At 39.0% G+C, this 19,124-nt stretch overlaps 1 protein-coding gene across 8 annotated transcripts in view; it reads right to left on the bottom strand.

Annotated features, from left to right (window-relative positions):
* SAP130 (Sin3A associated protein 130) overlaps positions 1–19,124 on the bottom strand; it is a 119,838-nt gene that overhangs the window by 21,295 nt on the left and 79,419 nt on the right. For 6 of the 8 annotated variants that reach the window (XM_037849054.1, XM_037849055.1, XM_037849053.1 and 3 more), the window contains 2 exons: positions 18,525–18,629; positions 3,372–3,730 (listed from right to left, as the gene is read on the bottom strand). In XM_037849054.1, coding sequence (XP_037704982.1) covers positions 3,372–3,730; positions 18,525–18,629 — 464 coding nt within the window. The remainder of the gene's footprint in view (positions 1–3,371; positions 3,731–18,524; positions 18,630–19,124) is intronic. The other 2 variants (XM_037849056.1, XM_037849057.1) reach the window with 1 other exon arrangement.

Here is a 19,124-nt window from a genome sequence, read left to right as displayed (position 1 = left end):
AAATCTTTTGTGTTTAAGCTACTAATTTTCAGGTTTTTGAACACATTTACTAGCAGAAAATCTATTCACTCATGTAATCTTAAAATAATCTGAATAAATAGCTATTATTATTATCCCCCAATTAACTGAAAAGGAAATGAGGCCAGGCCAGGTAAGGAAGAAGTGGCAGAGTTGGGACTGGATAAAGGCAGTCTGGCTTCAGAGCTTGCAGTGGCCACCAGGGCATACTGCCTCCAGAGAAAAAGCATTCTTACTGATGAAGTAAAAGTTTGTTTGAGATTTTATGGGTCATAAATCTAGGAATTAAACAATAACTGCACCCCACCTCCTACGCCCATATCGATTTGCAGGATCCCACTCTCCAGCCAAAACCCAACTTTCTAGGTCACTCCACTTAGGAACCAGCTTCCAGCAATCCTGAGATCCCCACCAGGAGCTGTTACCCCTCCGTCCTACCAACCCTTTTGCTGCCTCCCACCTCTCTCTGTCCCATCTCTCCTATCGCCCTGCCCAATTTTATTCACTACGTTCCTCTGTATCCCTCCTCTTCACTATACTCAGCAAAATCATGACAGCTTAAATCTCACCCCCCACCCCCGACTAGCCTACATGCAGAGAAAGACACCAAGCGGTGCAGCTGGTCTCCCTGTACCAGGACCTCAGGCTCCTGGGCCCTCACTGCCATGTGGCAGCCAAACCATCTGCTCCCCGGGCCATCCGCTCTCCAGATGTTTAGCTCACACCTTCTCCTCCCTCTTCATATGCTCAACACCACCTTCACCATTCTCACTCGCATCTGTTTTACCGAGAAAAGGGGTGGGGAGAAGCAATCAGAAGAAAATTTCCACAAATCCCCACCACAACTACCCACCTCCTTGCACTGCGCTCATATACTCTCTCCTCTCTAGGCTTTTGGCAAAGACCACCCTTCACCCCCCACCCCACCCCCACACACAACAGATCCTGCTGCTCTCATATACTCAAGACACTGCTCCAGGAATTCTCATCACTTTCTGTTGCATAATCAATCCTTCCTTCTCCACTGGACCATTCCCATCTTAAAAAAAAAAATCCCCCTTCACATATTATCCTTCCTCTTTCCATCCCTTTGTCGCAAACTCCTAAAAAGTGTCATTTACACTCAATTTAAATTTTGTCCCAACTTTATCTTGAACCCACTCCCACGCTTTTACCCCAATCATTACATGGAAACAGCTCTTCTCAAGGTCTTGACCTCCATATTGCTCAACCCAATGGCCAGTCCTCAGTCTTCTTGCTACGTCTCCCTCAAGCAGCAGGTGACCCAGCCAATCACTCCCTCCTCCTGGAAATATGGTTTTCCTCATCTCCCAGGACACCACATTCTTCAAGTTTGAGTCCAACCACTCTGGCCTCTCCACTCGGCTTCCTCTGTGGGATTCCGCCTCCTTCACCAAACTTGTTGCGCTGCAGTGACCCATGGCTCTTTTTTACCTGTACTCATTCCTTATGCAATCATATTCAGTCTCATGGCTTTACACACATTTTATACTATACATACACTGACAACTCTCAGATTCATACCAGCAGCCTCATTTTCTATTCCAAATGCCAGGCTCACACATCCAACTACCTACCTGACATCTCCATTTGGATGTCCACCAGACACCTCCAACTTCCCCAATCAAAAACCAAACTCACTGAACTCATCTCCTCCCATCAAATGTGTTCCTCCCGGAGCCTTCCCTACCTTGCCGATGGCAACTTCATCCTTCATGAGTGGCCAAAAACCTTGCAGTTGCCCTTAATACTGTTCCTTCCCACTCAACGCCCAATCTGTAAAGAAATCCTCTCAGCTCCGCTTAAAAATACAACTAGAATCCAACCACTGCAACCACTTCCATGGCTACTGTCCTGATGGACGTCTTTACTGCTTCTTGTGATTATTCCAATAGCCTCTGAACAAATCTGCCTGTTTCCACCTTAGTTCCTCTAGTCATTTCTCTACAGCAGCCAGAATGGTCCATTTAAGACTAAATCAGCTCATGGCACTGCTCAGGTCAAACCCTCTCACAGCTCTTAAGGAGACCCACCAAAGCCACTCTTTACACTAATACCACCGACCCAACCCTGGACCCTCCCTCTGACTTTGCCCTCTACCACACCCCCTCAATTACTAGCTTCACTTACCTTTGCATCTTTGCTCTTCTTCGCACCCCCCAGGTAAGCTCCCATTGCTCACCCTAACAAGGCTTACTGCTCTCATGGTTGGAACATTCTGCATCCAGATACTCTCATGGCCAGCACCTCCTCTTTCTCATCTCTACTCAAAGGACACTTTCTCACTGAGGCCTTCCTTTTAAAGGCCATTAAAAAGTTGCAGCCCCAGCCCTAATTTTTCCTCATCTTCCTTCCCTGCTTTACTTTTTTCCATTGCACTTACCACTTAAAAAAACTACATATTTTACCTATTTCTCTTTTTATTGATCGTCTCCCTTGCTAGAATGTAATCGCCAACAGAACAGATATGTGTTTGCTTTCAACAATGCATCAGTATCCCGGGTGCCTAGAACAATACCCAGTGCAGAGTAGATGCCTGATAAAGACATGATAAACCTTACAGTTCAAGGCAGCATTACTGTCATCCTCCTATCACAGACAGGGAAGTGGGAGTATACAAAACAAGAGAGTAAACGAGTAGCAAAACAAAGAGCATTTCACTTTACTTCCCAAGTTATCCATGTTACCCTTCAGTGATGTGATGAAGCTAAATATACTCACAGGCGGCTAGCACCATGGCATAGTAAATTCAGAAAAAGAAGTACAGAAATATACAGGTTCAAAAAGGCACGAACACAGCACAACCACACTTGATGCAACAACCACCTGGAAAATGGAAGCCTGCACACTGAAATGGCAAGAGGGGTTATGGCTGGGTAAATAGAGTACAAACTTATTTGTTTTCCACTTTGGAATTATCTGTAATTTTTAAGTTTCCTTAAGTGAACATGTTACTTTTGTAGTCAGGAAAAACAAGATCCCATCATAAGTTATTTTAAAAAAACAAAACAGAAGGCAAAGAAGAATACTTCTGAGACCCGACTTTCACCAACCGGAAGTTTAGAGTTGAGAGTAAAAAGGGAAAAGGAGTAATGAATATTTTTGGGTTTTACTAATCACCTGCCCATTTTTTAAGGGAGTATTTTCAACATAATTCTTACTTTACTGCACAGGACAGCTTTTAAACTTCTTTCAGAAATTTTTAAGGAATAAATTGAAAATTTATAAGGGAGGTGGACTTGCTGATTGAGGGTCAAACATGGTTTGGCCTCTAAGGTGAGTTAGGAAAAGGAGAAGAAACAGCTGGCAGCATATTCTGGAAATGAACTTACCAGAAACCGGCCTCACGATGTCCAATGGTTCCAACTCTTCTTTCACTTTTATCTCAGGTACCGGAGGGCCCAAAATGGAGGAGAGACTGCCGCCCACAGCTGCCGATGGTGGAGGGGCTGCTGCGATGGTGGTAATAGGTGGCGTGACAGGGACTGCACCAGGAATGGTGGAGAGGGCGACTGCGGGTTGTGACGGGGGACTGGCTGCTGTGATCATGGCTGGCATGGCTGGTGGGGGCTGCTGAGCAGTGGGGGGGACCGCAATGGTGGGCTGGTCATTGTTTTGATTAGACATGGTCTCCACAGACACAGTGACTGGAGTGGCCATAGATACATGGATTTCCGACTTTGGTTTGGCACTGAAACACAAAAGCAAAGCATATATAGCAAACAATAGAAAAATGCCTTAATCTATTTGTCTAATTCTTTTTGTACAACACATGGCACATCTGATATTCTATTCCTTGATTCTGAAAGTTGACATTAAGGTAACTTTTGAAGGGAATTCAGGTTTTAAAAATAACCCATGGGAATTCTGATATGGATTGCATTCAATCTGTAGATTGCTTTGGGGGGAGTATTGCCATCTTAACAACATAAGTCTTACATTCCATGAACATGGATGTCTTTCCATTTATTTAGGTCTTTAATTTCTTTCAGTGAGGTTTTGCAATTTTGGGCGGACAGGAATTTTACCTATTTGGTTAAATTTATTCGTAAGTATTTTATTTTCAGACTGCTCATTGCTAGTGTACAGAAATTTAAAATTCTAATGGCATTTTTTTGTAGTAATGGTAAAGCCAATCCTCAAATTAATATGGAACTGCAAGGGGCCCTAAACAGCCAAAACAATATTTAAAAAGAGAAAAGAAAATAGGACTCACGCTCTTCTCAGTATCAAAACTTACTACAAAGCTAACATATTCAGAACAGTGGGGTACTGTCCTAACACAGACAAATGGACCAATGGAAGACAACTGAAAGTCCATAAATAAACCCAAACATCTATGGACAACTGATTTTTCAACACAGGTGCCAAGACCATTCAACGGGGAAACAACAGTCTCTTCAAGAAACGGAGCTGTGAGAACTGGATATCCACATGTAAAAGAATAAAAGTTGGACCCTTACATCACACTATATACACAAATTCACTCAAAATGTATCACAGACTTAAACACAGAGCCAAAAACCATGAAACTCTTAAAAGACAACATAGGAGTAAATCCTCATGACCTGGATTTGGCAATGGTTTCTTAGATATAACACTAAAAGCACAAGCAGCAAAAGAAAAAGATAAATTAGACTTCATAAAAATAAAAAATTTTTGTGTATCTAAGGACATCCTACAGAATGGGAGAAAATAGTTGCAAATCATATACTGTATGGCAATGTAGCATCCAGAATACATAAAGAGCTTACAATTCAACAACAAAAAGACAAACCACCCAACTGCAAAAAATAGGCAAAGGCCTTGAGCAGATATTTCTACAGAAAAGATATACAAAGGACCAAACAAGCACATGAAGAGATGGTCAACAACACTGGCCATTAAGGAAATGAAAATAAAAACCCTGAGATAGCCACTTGACACCTTCTAGGAAGGCTTTAATTAAAAAAAAAAAAAAAAAAAAAAAAACCTATTGTAAAATAAGTGTTAGTTAGGATGTGGAGAAATATGAATCCTCATATGCTGCCAGTGGGAATGTAAGATGTTGCAGCCCCTATGGGAAACAGTTTAGTAGTATCTCAAAAAGTTAAACATAGAATTATCAAATGACCCAGAAATTCTAAGATATATACCCAAAAGAAATGAAATTATGTCCATGCAGAAACTTGTAGAACACAAATGTTATGGCAGAATTAATCACAATAACCAAAAAGTGGAAACAACCCAAATGTCCGTCAATGGATGATAAACAAATTAAGGTACATACATACAATGGAATATTATTCAGCCATAAAAAGGAATGTGATACTAATACATGATATTTAGGGATGAACCTTGATAACAGTAAGTTAAGTAAAAGAAACCAGACAAATGGCTACATACTGTATAATTCTTTTTATATGATGTGCATATCCATAGGGTTAGAAAACAGATTAAAGTTACCACAGGATGCAGTGAGGAGAATAGTGAGTGATTACTTAAGGGCATGGGGTGTTTTCATGAGGTGATAAAAAAGTTTTGAATCTAGGGAGAGCTGTGTTTGCACAACATTCGGAGTAGACTAAAAGCCATGGAATACTTTAAAATGGTTGGCTCTCTTTTGTTAGCTCAGATATGGCCTTTCAGCCAACTTTGCAAATAAACCCACTATCTTCTCTCCTACGTGTGACATACTCCCAGAGATGAGCCTGGCCCTGGCATCATGGGATTGAGAAAGTCTTCTTGACCAAAAGGGGGAAAGAAATGAAACAAAATATTTTAAGTTTCAGTGGCTAAGAGATTTCAAATAGAGTTGAGAGGCCATTCTGGAAGTTACTCTTAGGCTTTTTATCTTTTTTATTTTCTAGTGTATTAGAATAGCTGGAAGGAAATACCAGAATCTGTTGAACTACAATCTGGTAGACTTGATTCTTGATGATAACTAAAACCATGTATCTTTAATCGCGTGACCATGTGATTATGAAAACCTTGTAACTGACACCCCCTTCACCCAGTGTATGGGCAGATAAATAATAAAATAAAGAATGAATATATGCATATATATATATAAAATACAGGGGGATAAGGGGTATGAGATGTTTTGGGTGTACTTTTTAATTTTTTTTTTTTATTTTGGAGTAATGAAAATGTTCTAAAATTGATTGTGGAAATGAATACACAACTATATGATGATACTGTGAGCCACTGATTGTATACTTTGGATGGCTTACATGGTATGTGAATATATCTCAATGAAATTGCATTAAAAATAAATACATAAAAAATGGTTGACTGTTTTTATGTACTTTTCACCTCCAATAGAAAACAGAAAATGAAAAATATTCTCTGCTTGCCCCATCCCTCTAAGTTTTTATAGGCAGTAAAGAAATTAACTTAGAAACAGAAAATTGTAAAGAAATCATACAAAGCTACCCCATAAAAGGATGATCAACTTTCACTGCATTTTTGTATTTTTCCTTCAGAATTCCTTAGTACATATGCTGTCTTTGAGGTTTTTTTTTTTAATGTGGCTGTACTCATATTTCATATATAGTTTCTTGTAATGTGATACCTTAAAAGAAAAACGTAATTCACGCACTTGGCAAAGGTCTAAAATTTACAGAACTACATAAATTGAAAGTAGTTGTCCTCCCTGGGGAACACCACTTTTACAACACTAGGGTATTTTTCCAGATACTCGACGCATATGAAATAGCTACAAGTATTTTCTTTAAAAATGTAAACCTTATTTGTAAATTCACTCATATCAATACAAATTCTTCATAAATATTAATTTTTAAATTAGTAAAATATTTCATCAAATAGATGTGATGGTCTAACACTGCTGAAAATTTAGGTTATTAAAAAACACAAAACCACAAGCCCTCAAGTTTAAGACCCAAACAATGGTACTTCCATAGGCAATCAAATGAACTTTGGCCTAAAGCTCACATCACATATAAAAATGAGCTCAAAAAGGATCATACATCTGAATATAAAATGTAGAACTATAAACCTTTTAGAAGAAAATATAGGAGAAAATCTTTCTGAACTAGGCTTAGACAAAGAGTTCTTAGAAATGAGACCAAAACTACCATACATAAAATAAAAAACTGACAAACTGGGCTTGACTAAAATTAAAAACTTGTGCTTTGCCAACTTGAAAGGTGAAATCACTGCCCTCCCCTCTACATGGGATCAGACACCCAGGGTAGTGAATCTCCCTGGCAACGTGGAATATGACTCCCGGGGAGGAATGTAGACCCGGCATCGTGGGATGGAGAACATCTTCTTGACCAAAAAGGGGATGTGAAAGGAAATGAAATAAGCTTCAGTGGCAGAGAGATTCCAAAAGGAGCTGAGAGGTCACTCTGGTGGGCACTCTTACGCACAATTTAGACAACCCTTTTTAGGTTCTAAAGAATTGTGGTAGCTGGTGGTGGATACCTGAAACTATCAAACTACAACCCAGAACCCATGAATCTCGAAGACAGTTGTATAAAAATGTAGCTTATGAGGAGTGACAATGGGATCGGGAAAGCCATAAGGACCACACTCCACTTTGTCTAGTTTATGGATGGATGAGTAGAAAAATAGGGGAAGGAAACAAACAGACAAAGGTACCCAGTGTTCTTTTTTACTTCAATTGCTCTTTTTCACTCTAATTATTATTCTTGTTATTTTTGTGTGTGTGCTAAGGAAGGTGTCAGGGATTGATTTAGGTGATGAATGTACAACTATGTAATGGTACTGTGAACAATCGAAAGTGCAATTTGTTTTGTATGACTGCGTGGTATGTGAATATATCTCAATAAAATGATTAAAAAAAAAAAAACAAAAAAAACCTTGTGCTTTGCAGAAGACCCTTTTAAGAAACTGAAACCACAAGGTACATATTTGAATAAACTACGTGCAAAACACATATGTGACAAAGGAACTGTCTTCAGAATATAGAAAGAATTCCCTAAACTTAATTCTGTAAGAAAATGGGCAAACAACAATAACAATAAACAGAGAGACTGTTCACTAAAGAGGATACACACAGATGGCAAATAAGCACATGAAATGAGCATACAACACCCTTAGCCATGAAGGAAATGCAAATTAAAGCTCTTATGAGATACAACTACACACACATCAGAATGTCCCTACCCCAAAAAGGCCCTACAATACTAAGCTGGGAAAGGACATGGAGCAACTAGATTGGCCAAAAGACTCTTGCACTAATAAAAAATGGAGGTGAAGGAGGGCTAAAGATTATTCTGGATTTTAAAGGAATTAAACAGAAAAACCAGTGACGTCAGCAAAAAAGGCAAAGGAAGGGAGTCTGAAAACTCTCCTGTAAGAAAGCAGGGGGAAAAGGTGGCAAAATTTGAGAGTTAATTTTTTTTAGAATGCTGGAAATTAACCAAGGACATAGAACTACCTGGCAAAATTACTCAATGAAAATGGCTGAATCTTTGTAAGAATGGTGAAGTTTATGTTGTTTTAGTTTGCCCTATTTCTACCTCATTTTGGCCAACTCAGCAAAGGCCTTAAAAATCAATGGCCCACAACAGTGAAAACCAACATCTTGGCAGCTGCTGGAGGGGGACATCATTTGAATTTAACATCAGAACTGTCATCATTTGACCTGTCTGGTGGTTCCCTAGAAGATCCCCAATTGCGAGCATGTCCTTAGATGACCTGATCTAGAACTCACCCAGTGCAAACCAGACTTTATCTTAGGAGCATTTGGCTTAAAAAATTAGAGGCAACTGATCAACTTCAAAGCACACTGAGGCAATGGATAAGAGTTGGGAAAAACAAGAGCTACTAAAAAAGCATAAAAGGAAAAGCTGGGAATTGAAATGTCCAGAGGTGCTCTGAAAAGCTCTGACATACTCCTGGGAATCCAAAAGGCTATGTGTATGCAGAGGCCTGTGCACACAGCCAGGGCTGTGACATGATGACGACAGACATGAGAAGGTCCGACGCGCTCATCTCTGGCTAATACTGAAGCTCTGGACACTCAAGTGTGAAGTGAGGTGAAGACAGAGTTGTAAACTGCATGGGTGACTGCTGAAGCATGCCCCAAAACACAAAGACACCCTTGGAAAGGACTGGGAGACTTACTTGTTCCAGGTCTTTCATCACTAGCTAACCAAGAACCAAGAAGCAAACAAAAGAAACTTCAGTAGCTACATACAACGAAGACCCAGACTTTACTGATTTAGCTAAAAATTCAAGAAGCAAACAGACAACAAACAGCAAAACAGCACCAACAAACAACAACAACAAACCCTGGGGAGGGGGCAGAATCTGCTCTCCAGAGTTGCCATATTTGTGTTGTTTTAAAAGTTTAGTTTTCAACAAGAAATTATGATGTGCGAAGAAACAATAAAGCATGGCCCACAAACAGGAAAAAAAAAACAACACGCAATGAAAATGTCACCAAGGAATCCCAAATGTTGTACTTGCTAGGCAACACTTTACATAAAATTCTGGAGTTGAAAGGTACAATAACTTAAATGGAAAATCGACAAGAAGGGCTCAAAAGCAGATGTAAACAGGGAGAAAGACTCTTGAAAATAGGTCAATTAAGATTATCTAAGGAAGAAAAAAAGGAGAAAAATGATCAGAGCCTCAGAGGCACATGGGACACCACCCAGCATACCAATATATGCATAATGGGAAATTCCAGAAAGAGGAAAGAGCAGAAAGACTATCTGTAAAATAATGGACAAAACCTTCCCAAATTTGAGGAAACAATTACTCTACAAAGCAAAAGCTCAACAACCTTTAAGCTCAATAAACTCAACTCAAAAAGAGACCCTTCCTAGATAATCATAACTAAACAAAGAGAGAATCTTGACAGCAGCAAGAAAGAAGCAACTCACAATAAAATCAATAAAATCGACAGGTGATTTCTTATCAGAAACTATGGAGCCCGAAGGCAGTGGGACGACATGCTCAAAATGCTGAAAGAAAAAACTGTAATCTAAAAATTCTATATCCAGCAAGCACACACGCAAAAATCTTTCAAAAATGGAGGAAAAAAAAAATTTAAGAGATAGTAAGACATTCCTAGGTGAATGCAAACACAGAATTAGTTGTTAGCAAACATGTTCTATGAAAAATACTAAAAGAAGTCCGTCAGGCTAAAATGAAAAGAAACTAAACGGTAACTCAAATTAACATGAAAAATAATACTTGTAGAAGTAACTACATAAGAAAATACAAACAGCAGAATAAATAAATTTTGGTTTAACTTCTTTCTCCTGATTTTAAATTCAACTGCCTAAAGCAATGATTACAGATCTGTGACGATGGGCACACAATGTATAAAGAGGTTATTTATGACATAAACAGCAAGGAGGGGGTAGAGGAGAGTTACACAGGAGCAAAGCTTTCACATACTATTAAAATTAAGTTGGATGACTGTGTTCAAATTTCAACTTCCATGTGAGACCAAGGGAAGAGATGTTTATTTGGTGTAGGATCTATATTTTCTAAACAACAGAACTTTTACAGTCAGTTTGTTCAAACAGTACAATCACATGGAACTTTGAATAGGAACTGAGCTATGGTAGGTCTGTATAGATTAGAATGAAATAGCAACACATCCTAAAGTAATTTGGGTGGAAAATATTCGGGCCCCCCCCCCCCCCGAAGAACTGGGGGAGAATGCAGAGTTGTTGGACTTTTTCACCTGGATTGTTGCTGATGTTCTCATAAACACTGGGGTTTGACGGCTTGATGTGCTGAGCCCTCTGTCTTGGGGCTGGCCTCTGCTTGTGGCTGCAAGGAGAGGCTAAATCTGCTTGTAATTGTGCCTAAAGTCTCCCCCTGAGTGCCTCTTTGTTGCTCAGATGTGGCCTTCTCTAGCTGAGCCACATGGGCTGGTGATCTCACTGCTCTCCTGCCTACCTGGGACCTGACTCCTAGGGGTGTAAATCTCCCTAGCAACGCTGGGTATGTCTCCCGGGGATGAATCTGGACCCAGCATCGTGGGATTGAGAATATCTCCTTGACCAAAAGGGGGATGCAAAATGAGACGAAATAGTTTCAGTGGCTGAGAGATTTCAAATCGAGTCGAGAGGTCACTCTGGTGGACATTCTTACGCGCTGTATAGATAACACTTTTTAGGTTTTAATATATTGGAATTGCTAGAAGTAAATACCTGAATCTACCAAACTCCAACCCAGTAGCCTTGACTCTTGTAGATGACTGTATAACAATATAGCTTACAAGGGGTGACAGTGTGATTGTGGAATGCACTCCCTTTATCCAGTGTATGGATGGATGAGTAGAAAAACGGGGACAAAACCCAAATGAAAAATAGGGTGGGATAACGGGGGGGGGGGTGTGATTTGGGTGTTCTTTTTTTATTTTTATTTTTTATTCTGATTCTTTCTGGTATATGTGTGGAAAATGCTCAAAAATAGATGGGGGTGATAAAAAAAAAATTAAGTTGGAGGTGTGAGCTATGCAACTAGGTGAATGAATAGTGAGGACATTATGTGAAGTGAAATAAGCCAAAAAAGAAGGGACAAATACTGTAAGGTCTCACTAATATAAACTAAGTATAATGAGCAAATGCTGAGAAATGAAATGGAGAGCACAGGTTATCCAGGGATAGAACTGGGGCAGAGATTGGGCAACTGATGATTAAGGAGTACAGAATGTTCAATAAGGTTTATTGCTAAGGTTCCTAGACTGTATGCTCTTAATAGCAGTCACATATACTCCTGAGTTATAACTGTTATTTCTAAATTCTGAGAACCCTGTGCTCTTTGTGTATAACCTGTTAGTTTCCAGAAAATTTGGGCATTTGTGTGACACTTGAGACTCAGAGGTAGAGTTCAGCAGCCCTGTAAGTCAGTATATTACTTCATGCAGTAACTCTTAAAGAAGCTGAAAAAGAGATTAGGCTACAATCAGAGATATGAATGAAACAGACTGGGTTTAGGACTAAGGTAAACTAGAATACAAGGTAAAGAATGATACTGACTGCTTTTTAAAACTCCAACTCCTGCATGCGACCAAAGCAAAAGAGATTTATTTGGTATGAAATTTGTATTTTCTAAAGCACACTATCTAATGTAACCTGTCTGGTAAGTTTATTTAAACACTGTAATTACATGGAACCTAAAATAGAGTGTGAGTTTTTATGCTGTACAGGCTAATGTAATACCCCAACACATCCTAGAATATTTTGGGCAGAGAATAAAAAAATATTTGCAAAGTCCCTTTGAGGGGCCAGGGAAAAATGTGGAAATATTAAACTTCCCCACCTAGGGAATTCTTGCTATTCTCTTAAGCAATCAGGTCTCCCAATTTGGTAGGCCAAGCCCTCAACCTGGAGACTTGCCCTTATGAAACTTATCTCTCCAATGGCGAAATTATGCCTACTTATACCTATGCCTAAAAAGCCATCCCCAAAGAACCTCTTTGTTGCTCAGATGTGGCCTCTCTCTAGGCTGACTCGGTGATAAACTCACTGCCCTCCCCCTACATGGGAGATGACTCCCAGGGGTATAAGTCTCTCTGGCAATGTGCAACGTGACTCCCAGGGATGATCCTGGCCCTTGTATCATGGAATTGAGAACGCCATCCTGACCAAAAAGGGGAAAACAAAAGAAATAAAATTAAGTTTCAGTGGGTAAGAGATTTCAAACAGTGTCAGAGGCCATCCTGGAGGTTATTTTTACACATTACACAGATATTCCTTTTTAGTTACTAGTGTATTAGAATTGCTAGAAGTACCTGAAACTGTTGGAACTATAATGCAATAGCCCTGATTCTTGATGATGACTGCATTACTATATAGCTTTTATTATGGGACTGTATGATTGTGAAAACCTTGTGACTGACACTCCTCTTTTCCAGTGTATGGGAAGATGAGTAATAAAATAAAGACACACACACACACACACACACACACACAAAAAAAAAACCCAAGAAGGAATAGGGATTAGGGATTAGTCCATATTTAAATAGATAATAGCTGAGAGTTTTCTAGAACTGATAAAAGACCTGCATCTACCAATAAAAGCAATTCAACATATACAAAGCAGTATAAGCAAAGAGAAATCCATAAATAGACTCATTGTAAAACAATTACAAAACATTAAAGAAAAGGATAAAGTCCTTAAAATAGCTAGAAAGAAAGGAAAAATCCCTTACAAAGAACCACTAAGCTTTCAACAGCAATGATGGAAATTTGAGAACAATGCAATTATATAATCAAGGACATGAAAAGTTCAAAACTATCAATTCAGAATTTTGTATCAGCAAAACTATTTTGAAATAGTACCTGCCTTAAGACATCTATGCAGTTCACCATACAATACAATTATTTGTGTTCATTGTATCCATCCTTCTACATTAGAACATCCTGTGGACACAAATATCTGTAAACAGCATAATACCTGCATAAAACATATGTCCTTAAATGTAAGAAAAAAAAAATTTAAGTTGTTATTACTCTGAAGTAGAATGTCATAACTTGTTATTAATTATAATTTCCTGTCAGCTATGAAAGAAATAAGTATACACACACACACACATATATATATACAGTAAAAGAAATGAAAAGGAAATTATAATGGTACAATAGAAAATATCAGTTTTAACACAAAAGCAGGCAATAATGGAGTAACAGAGGAACCAGTAAGACATAAAATATAGAAAACAAAAAACAGGTGAGAATAAACCCAGGTGGGGGGACTAACAATTTAGTAGGACGAGCCCTCAATTTTGGGGCTGGCCCTTATGAAGGTTTGTTACTGCATATAATTGTGTTACTACTATAATTGTGCCTAAAAGTCTCCCCGAGAAAACCTCTTTGTTGCTCAGATGTGCCCCCCCCCACACACACACTCTCTAAACCTACACAGCAGGTGAACTCACTGCCCTCCCCACTATGTGGGACATGACTCCCAGGGGTGTAAATCTCCCTGACAACACAGGATATGACTCCTGAGGATGAGCCTGGACCTGGCTTCACGGGATTGAGAACATTTTCCTGACCAAAAGGGGGAAGTGAAATGAAACAAAGTGTCTGGCTCAGAGATTTCAAATGGAGTCAAGAGGTCACTCTGGAGAGCGTTCTTATGCACCATATAGATATCTCTTTTTAGTTGTTAGTGTATTGGAATAGCTAGAAGGAAATACCTGAAACTGTCAAACTGCAACCCATGAGCCTCAATTCTTGAAGATAACTGCATAACTATGTAGCTTACCCTGTGTGACCATGTGATTGTGAAAACCTCGTGGCTCATACTCCCTTTACCAGTGTATGGACACATGAGTAGAAAAATGGGGACAAAAACTAAATGAAAAATAGGGTGGGATGGGGGGATGGAATGTTTTAGGTGTTCTTTTTTACTTTTATTTTTATTTTTATTTTTTTTGGAGTAAGGAAAATGTTCAAAAATTGATTCCAGTGATGAATGCACAAAGTAGATATGCTGTCTACAAGGCACACATACAGGCTGAAAATAAGAGGATGGAAAAAGATACACTATGCAAAATAATTACTGGTCAGTTTGCATAGTAACCAGGGTGGCTGTACTACTGTCACACAAAATAGACTTTAAAACAAAAATTAATACTAGAGACAAAGAACGATACATTATATAATGCTAAAAAGGTCAATCCAAGAAGATATGCACCTAACAGAGCCCCAAAATACATGAAGACAAACTGACGGAATTCAACTGAGGAATGATAAATCAACAATAGTTGGAGACTTCAAACCCCATATTCTAAGGAAAAATGATTTCCAAAGAATTTTCCCAGCAATTCTGTCATTTAAGAGGGGAGGACTTCTGCTTCCAGAATAGACAGAGTAGACTTACTATTCCCTAATCCTCTTGCTATGCACAGCTAAAAACCCTGAGTAACATATGTAAAATACTATATATCAAAGCATTATATGAAAAAAAGGAGAAGGAGGAGAAGACGACGGATGGCTAAGGACCCAGCATCCTGAGGAACGGTAGGTGGTGAGTATCCTGGGTTCCTACTTGGCCTCACAGGTCGTGGACTGGGTGTTGGAGAAGTCAGGAACCCAGAAACATCCATGGGCACAGACAAAAAATGCTCTAAGAAAACTCTGTTCTCTGTAGCCAAAGAAGCAGGAAAGAGGCAACCTAGTAAGACAAGAAAATTTTCAGACAACAAGCACAATACTCCAGCAAAACCCCACAGAAACAACTGTGGCTCCACCCTCAACCCCTCCAGCAAAGGCTGGGGAGGTCTAGACTTATATTTTGCCAGGACCACCCACATGGTCCCCCCACCACACACACACGCATGCACACGCACACACACACTCTGGAGCAGTGTCACACAAGGCCAAATGGGACTCCAGGGCTTTCACCCCCATCCAGTAGTAATGAGTAACCTCTCCCCTCTGGGTGTCAACAGAGGCTAAACAGGTAATCTCAATTTTCATTCCCGTCTGGTAGTAGCAGGGCTCGGATCCTGCTTGCCCTTGTGGGGGGTGACAGAGGAGCCCTACTATAATCTAAGATGTAAGTTTCGGAGTTTCATAACATATACCTAAAATGTTCAAGTTCCAACAGAAAAACACTCATCATAACAAGATCCAGGAAAATCACAACCTGAATGAGATGAATCAGATGCTGTAATTATTTGAGGAGGATTTTGAAATAATTTTTAAAAACCATCAATGAGGAGGACCAGAATTGGCACATACCAGACATACACTTTTAAAAAATGGTCCTAAATATGCTCCAGGAGCTAAAGGAAAACATGGACAAAGAACTAAAGGAAATCAGGAATAGGACAGTAGCCGAGACTGTCAAATCGATGAAAATTATGAAAAGGATCCAAACAGAGTTGAAATCCACAGTAATAGAAATGAAAAATTCCCTAGAGGGGTTCAACAGTAGATTGGAGATGGGAAGAGAAACAATCAGCAAACTTGAAGATAAGACAACTGAAATCATTCAGGAGGAGAAAGAGGAAAGAATGAAGAAAAGTAAACAGAGCCTGAGGAACCTGTGGGACACCATCAAGCATTATGGGAGTCCCAGAAGGAGAAGAGAGAAAAGGGCAAAGAGACTATTCAAAGAAACAATGGCTGAAAACTTCCCCAATTTAATTAAAACATGAATATACACATTCAAAATGCACAACTAACTCCACAAAGGATGAACCCAAATAGACCCACACTGCGGCATATTATAATCAAACTGTCAAATGTCAATGACAAAGAATTCTGAGAGCTGCAAGAGAAAAGCAAAGTGTCATGTAGAAGGGACCCCTCAATGAGACTTCAATTTCTCATCAAAAACCATGGAGGCAAGAAGGCAGTGGGATGACATATTTAAAGTGCTGCAAAACAAAAACTTGCCAACACAGAATTCTATAACCAGTAAAACTGTCTTTGAAAAATGAGGGAGAAAATAAGACATTAGTAGATAAATCAAAGCTGCGAGAGTTTGTCACCATTAGACTGCCCCTACAAGAATCACTGAAGAGAGCTCTACAGGTTGAAAGGAAAGGACAAAAGACCATTTATATTGTTTATTACAATAGCAACAACCTAAGTGTTCATTAACTAAGTATTACTATGGGCACCAACATACCGAGGATCACAGAGTACAGCACCGCAGTTTCCTTGCCTGGTATATCACTTTCCTGATCTCTAATGATGGTTATGTCCTACAGCTTGGTCCCTGGGCCACTTTTATTCTGTATTTAATTCACTGTCAATGGGCTCTCTTCCAATCTTGTTGCATATGGCTTTAAATAACAAATATGCATACAATTTCTAAATTTACACCACCAACATTGACCTCTATCTCCAATTCCAGAATTATATATACACCAGAATTTTATAACCAACTACCTACTTGACATCTTAGCTTCACTCTTGGAGATATTTTATGGTATTGAAAACACAAAGGATAAAATGTTGGAAGTGGATCCAAACTTTGAAAACTGCAACAAGTCACCAAGATGCAGAAAAGATGCTTGCTCTGTATAATAAATTATATAAGAAAACAAGCCCTATTCCAACTACTCAAGTTTTTAAAGAACACTTTAATTCTCAGTTTCCAATATTTTAAATTATAGTGTACTAAATAAATATTAGTTTCACTATTCTTTTCATTACCCTATAATCTATAATCAACAATAAGAGTCTTCAAATATTTTGACAAGTTTTTTTCCCTGTTTCTTTTCATTGGAGAAATTGTAGGTTTACAGAAAAATCATGCATAAAACAGAGTTCCCTATTATTAACACCTTGCAATAGTGTGCTACGTTTGTTACAAGTCATGAAAGAACATTTTTCTAATTGTATTATTAATTAGACCATCATTTACAAAAGGGTTCACTGGTTGCACAGCATTGTCGTTTTTATAAATTTTTATTCTAGTAATATATACAACCTAAAATTTCCACTTTAAACCACATTCAAATACATAATTCAGTTAACAAAAAGTTTTTACAGGTCACAGAACAATCATCATTTTCCTAACTGATTATTAAGACTGCTCTGCATGGTTTCAGCTTGTACCATCATTTTTACTGTCCTGCCTTAATGTACTGCAGACACTCCTACATCAGTCTTTTTCCCTGTCCTTTCCTCTGCTTGCCACATTCTGACATCACGGAGCACGTGGCGTGTTCAAACCAGAGCTCCAAGAAGTCTTTCTGTCTACCCTCTAAACCATCGCCTCTCCCCCTCCCATAACTTTATATCCCCTTTACACTTTATTACTATATTTATTATTTCTTTATACCTATTAGAAAGTGAGCTTTAAGAGAACATGCTTTATCTGTTTTAGTTGCTGCTATATCCGCAGAGCCTAAAATGACCCTTTTTTCTTGAAGAAAGTGTTATGAAGAAGTAGACGAAAGTATACTGCGCTATCACTGATAAATACAAATACAAAGCGAAGAACAGTCTATGCAGCAAGAGCCTGTGTTTAAGAATCTATCAATGTATCTACATGTATACATGGGAAAAGATGCGGAAAGACACTTACCCAAGCTGTTTCCAATCAATATTTCTGGGGAACAGGCTTGGCAAAGTAGGTGGGGAACAGGACAATGACTTGCACTTTACACTTTAAATACTTTTATATTGTCTGATTATTTTTTTCCAAAATAATCCTACTTTTGGAATTAAGATAAAGAATAAAGCAAAAGCATGCATTAGCTTTGTCATGATGCCATTTTTGATAGCAGTAATTACTGGGTGTTTACTATGAGTAAGGCTCTGTTCTAAAGGCTTTGAAGCCATCTTTTCATTCAAGGTCACTGGAATTATATAAGGTAGATATCATCACACACCCATTTCATAAATGATGTAATTGAGGGTCAGAGTGGTTGAGAAACGTACCTGGTCAGACAGTGAGAGTGGGTTTAAAAAGATGCATGCAGGCAAATTATGTGAAATTAGCCACACGTATCAGACTAATCCCCCCCACCAATCACAAGCAGTTAAAAGCAATGGCGCTAAAACAACTGCTGTCCTCACCCCGCAGGCCTGGGCGACCCGGATGTGCTCCGCAGAGAGCTCTCCACTCGAGGGCCAGCCACGTCAGGAGGCTGAGGAGGAATGAGAGTTTTCCGAACGGCCATTCTGGAAGAGACAGAGACAAACCCGGAGAACAGCATTCCAAGGGCATTAAGGGATAAGAAGTAAAAGACATTCATTTGCCAGCCAGACGTATAGCAAAATAAAAGCACTGCCTTGGCTATGTTTCTTATTAAAGTTAATTTTAATTTCATCCAAGTAATACATGCATATTATTTAAAAAGCCAAGTAGTACTAAAAGGCTTTGAATGCCATATAGCGTTCAAAGACTTCCTGCCAGTGTCCCTCCAGGAAGCAACTCTGCTTCTAGCATGCCACATCTCCTTTATACTTAACATTATGCATATAGTATCTGTGACCTTTTGAGTACTCAATTAGAGACTTCAACTATCGGCTATCTATTAGGGTAGATGAGCATTTTGCTCTCTTATATGCCAACACTTCTGCTTCCCTTCCCATTCTCCTTTCCAATATAATCACATTAAAACTTACATCCAAATTAAGTTTTTGGAATCACTATTATGTGCTAGGGACTGAATC

This window comes from Choloepus didactylus, chromosome 9, assembly GCF_015220235.1.
Source record: "Choloepus didactylus isolate mChoDid1 chromosome 9, mChoDid1.pri, whole genome shotgun sequence".
Taxonomy (NCBI): domain Eukaryota; kingdom Metazoa; phylum Chordata; class Mammalia; order Pilosa; family Megalonychidae; genus Choloepus; species Choloepus didactylus.
Note: the sequence above shows the minus strand (reverse complement) of the source record. Positions and strands in the feature narration are given on the sequence as shown.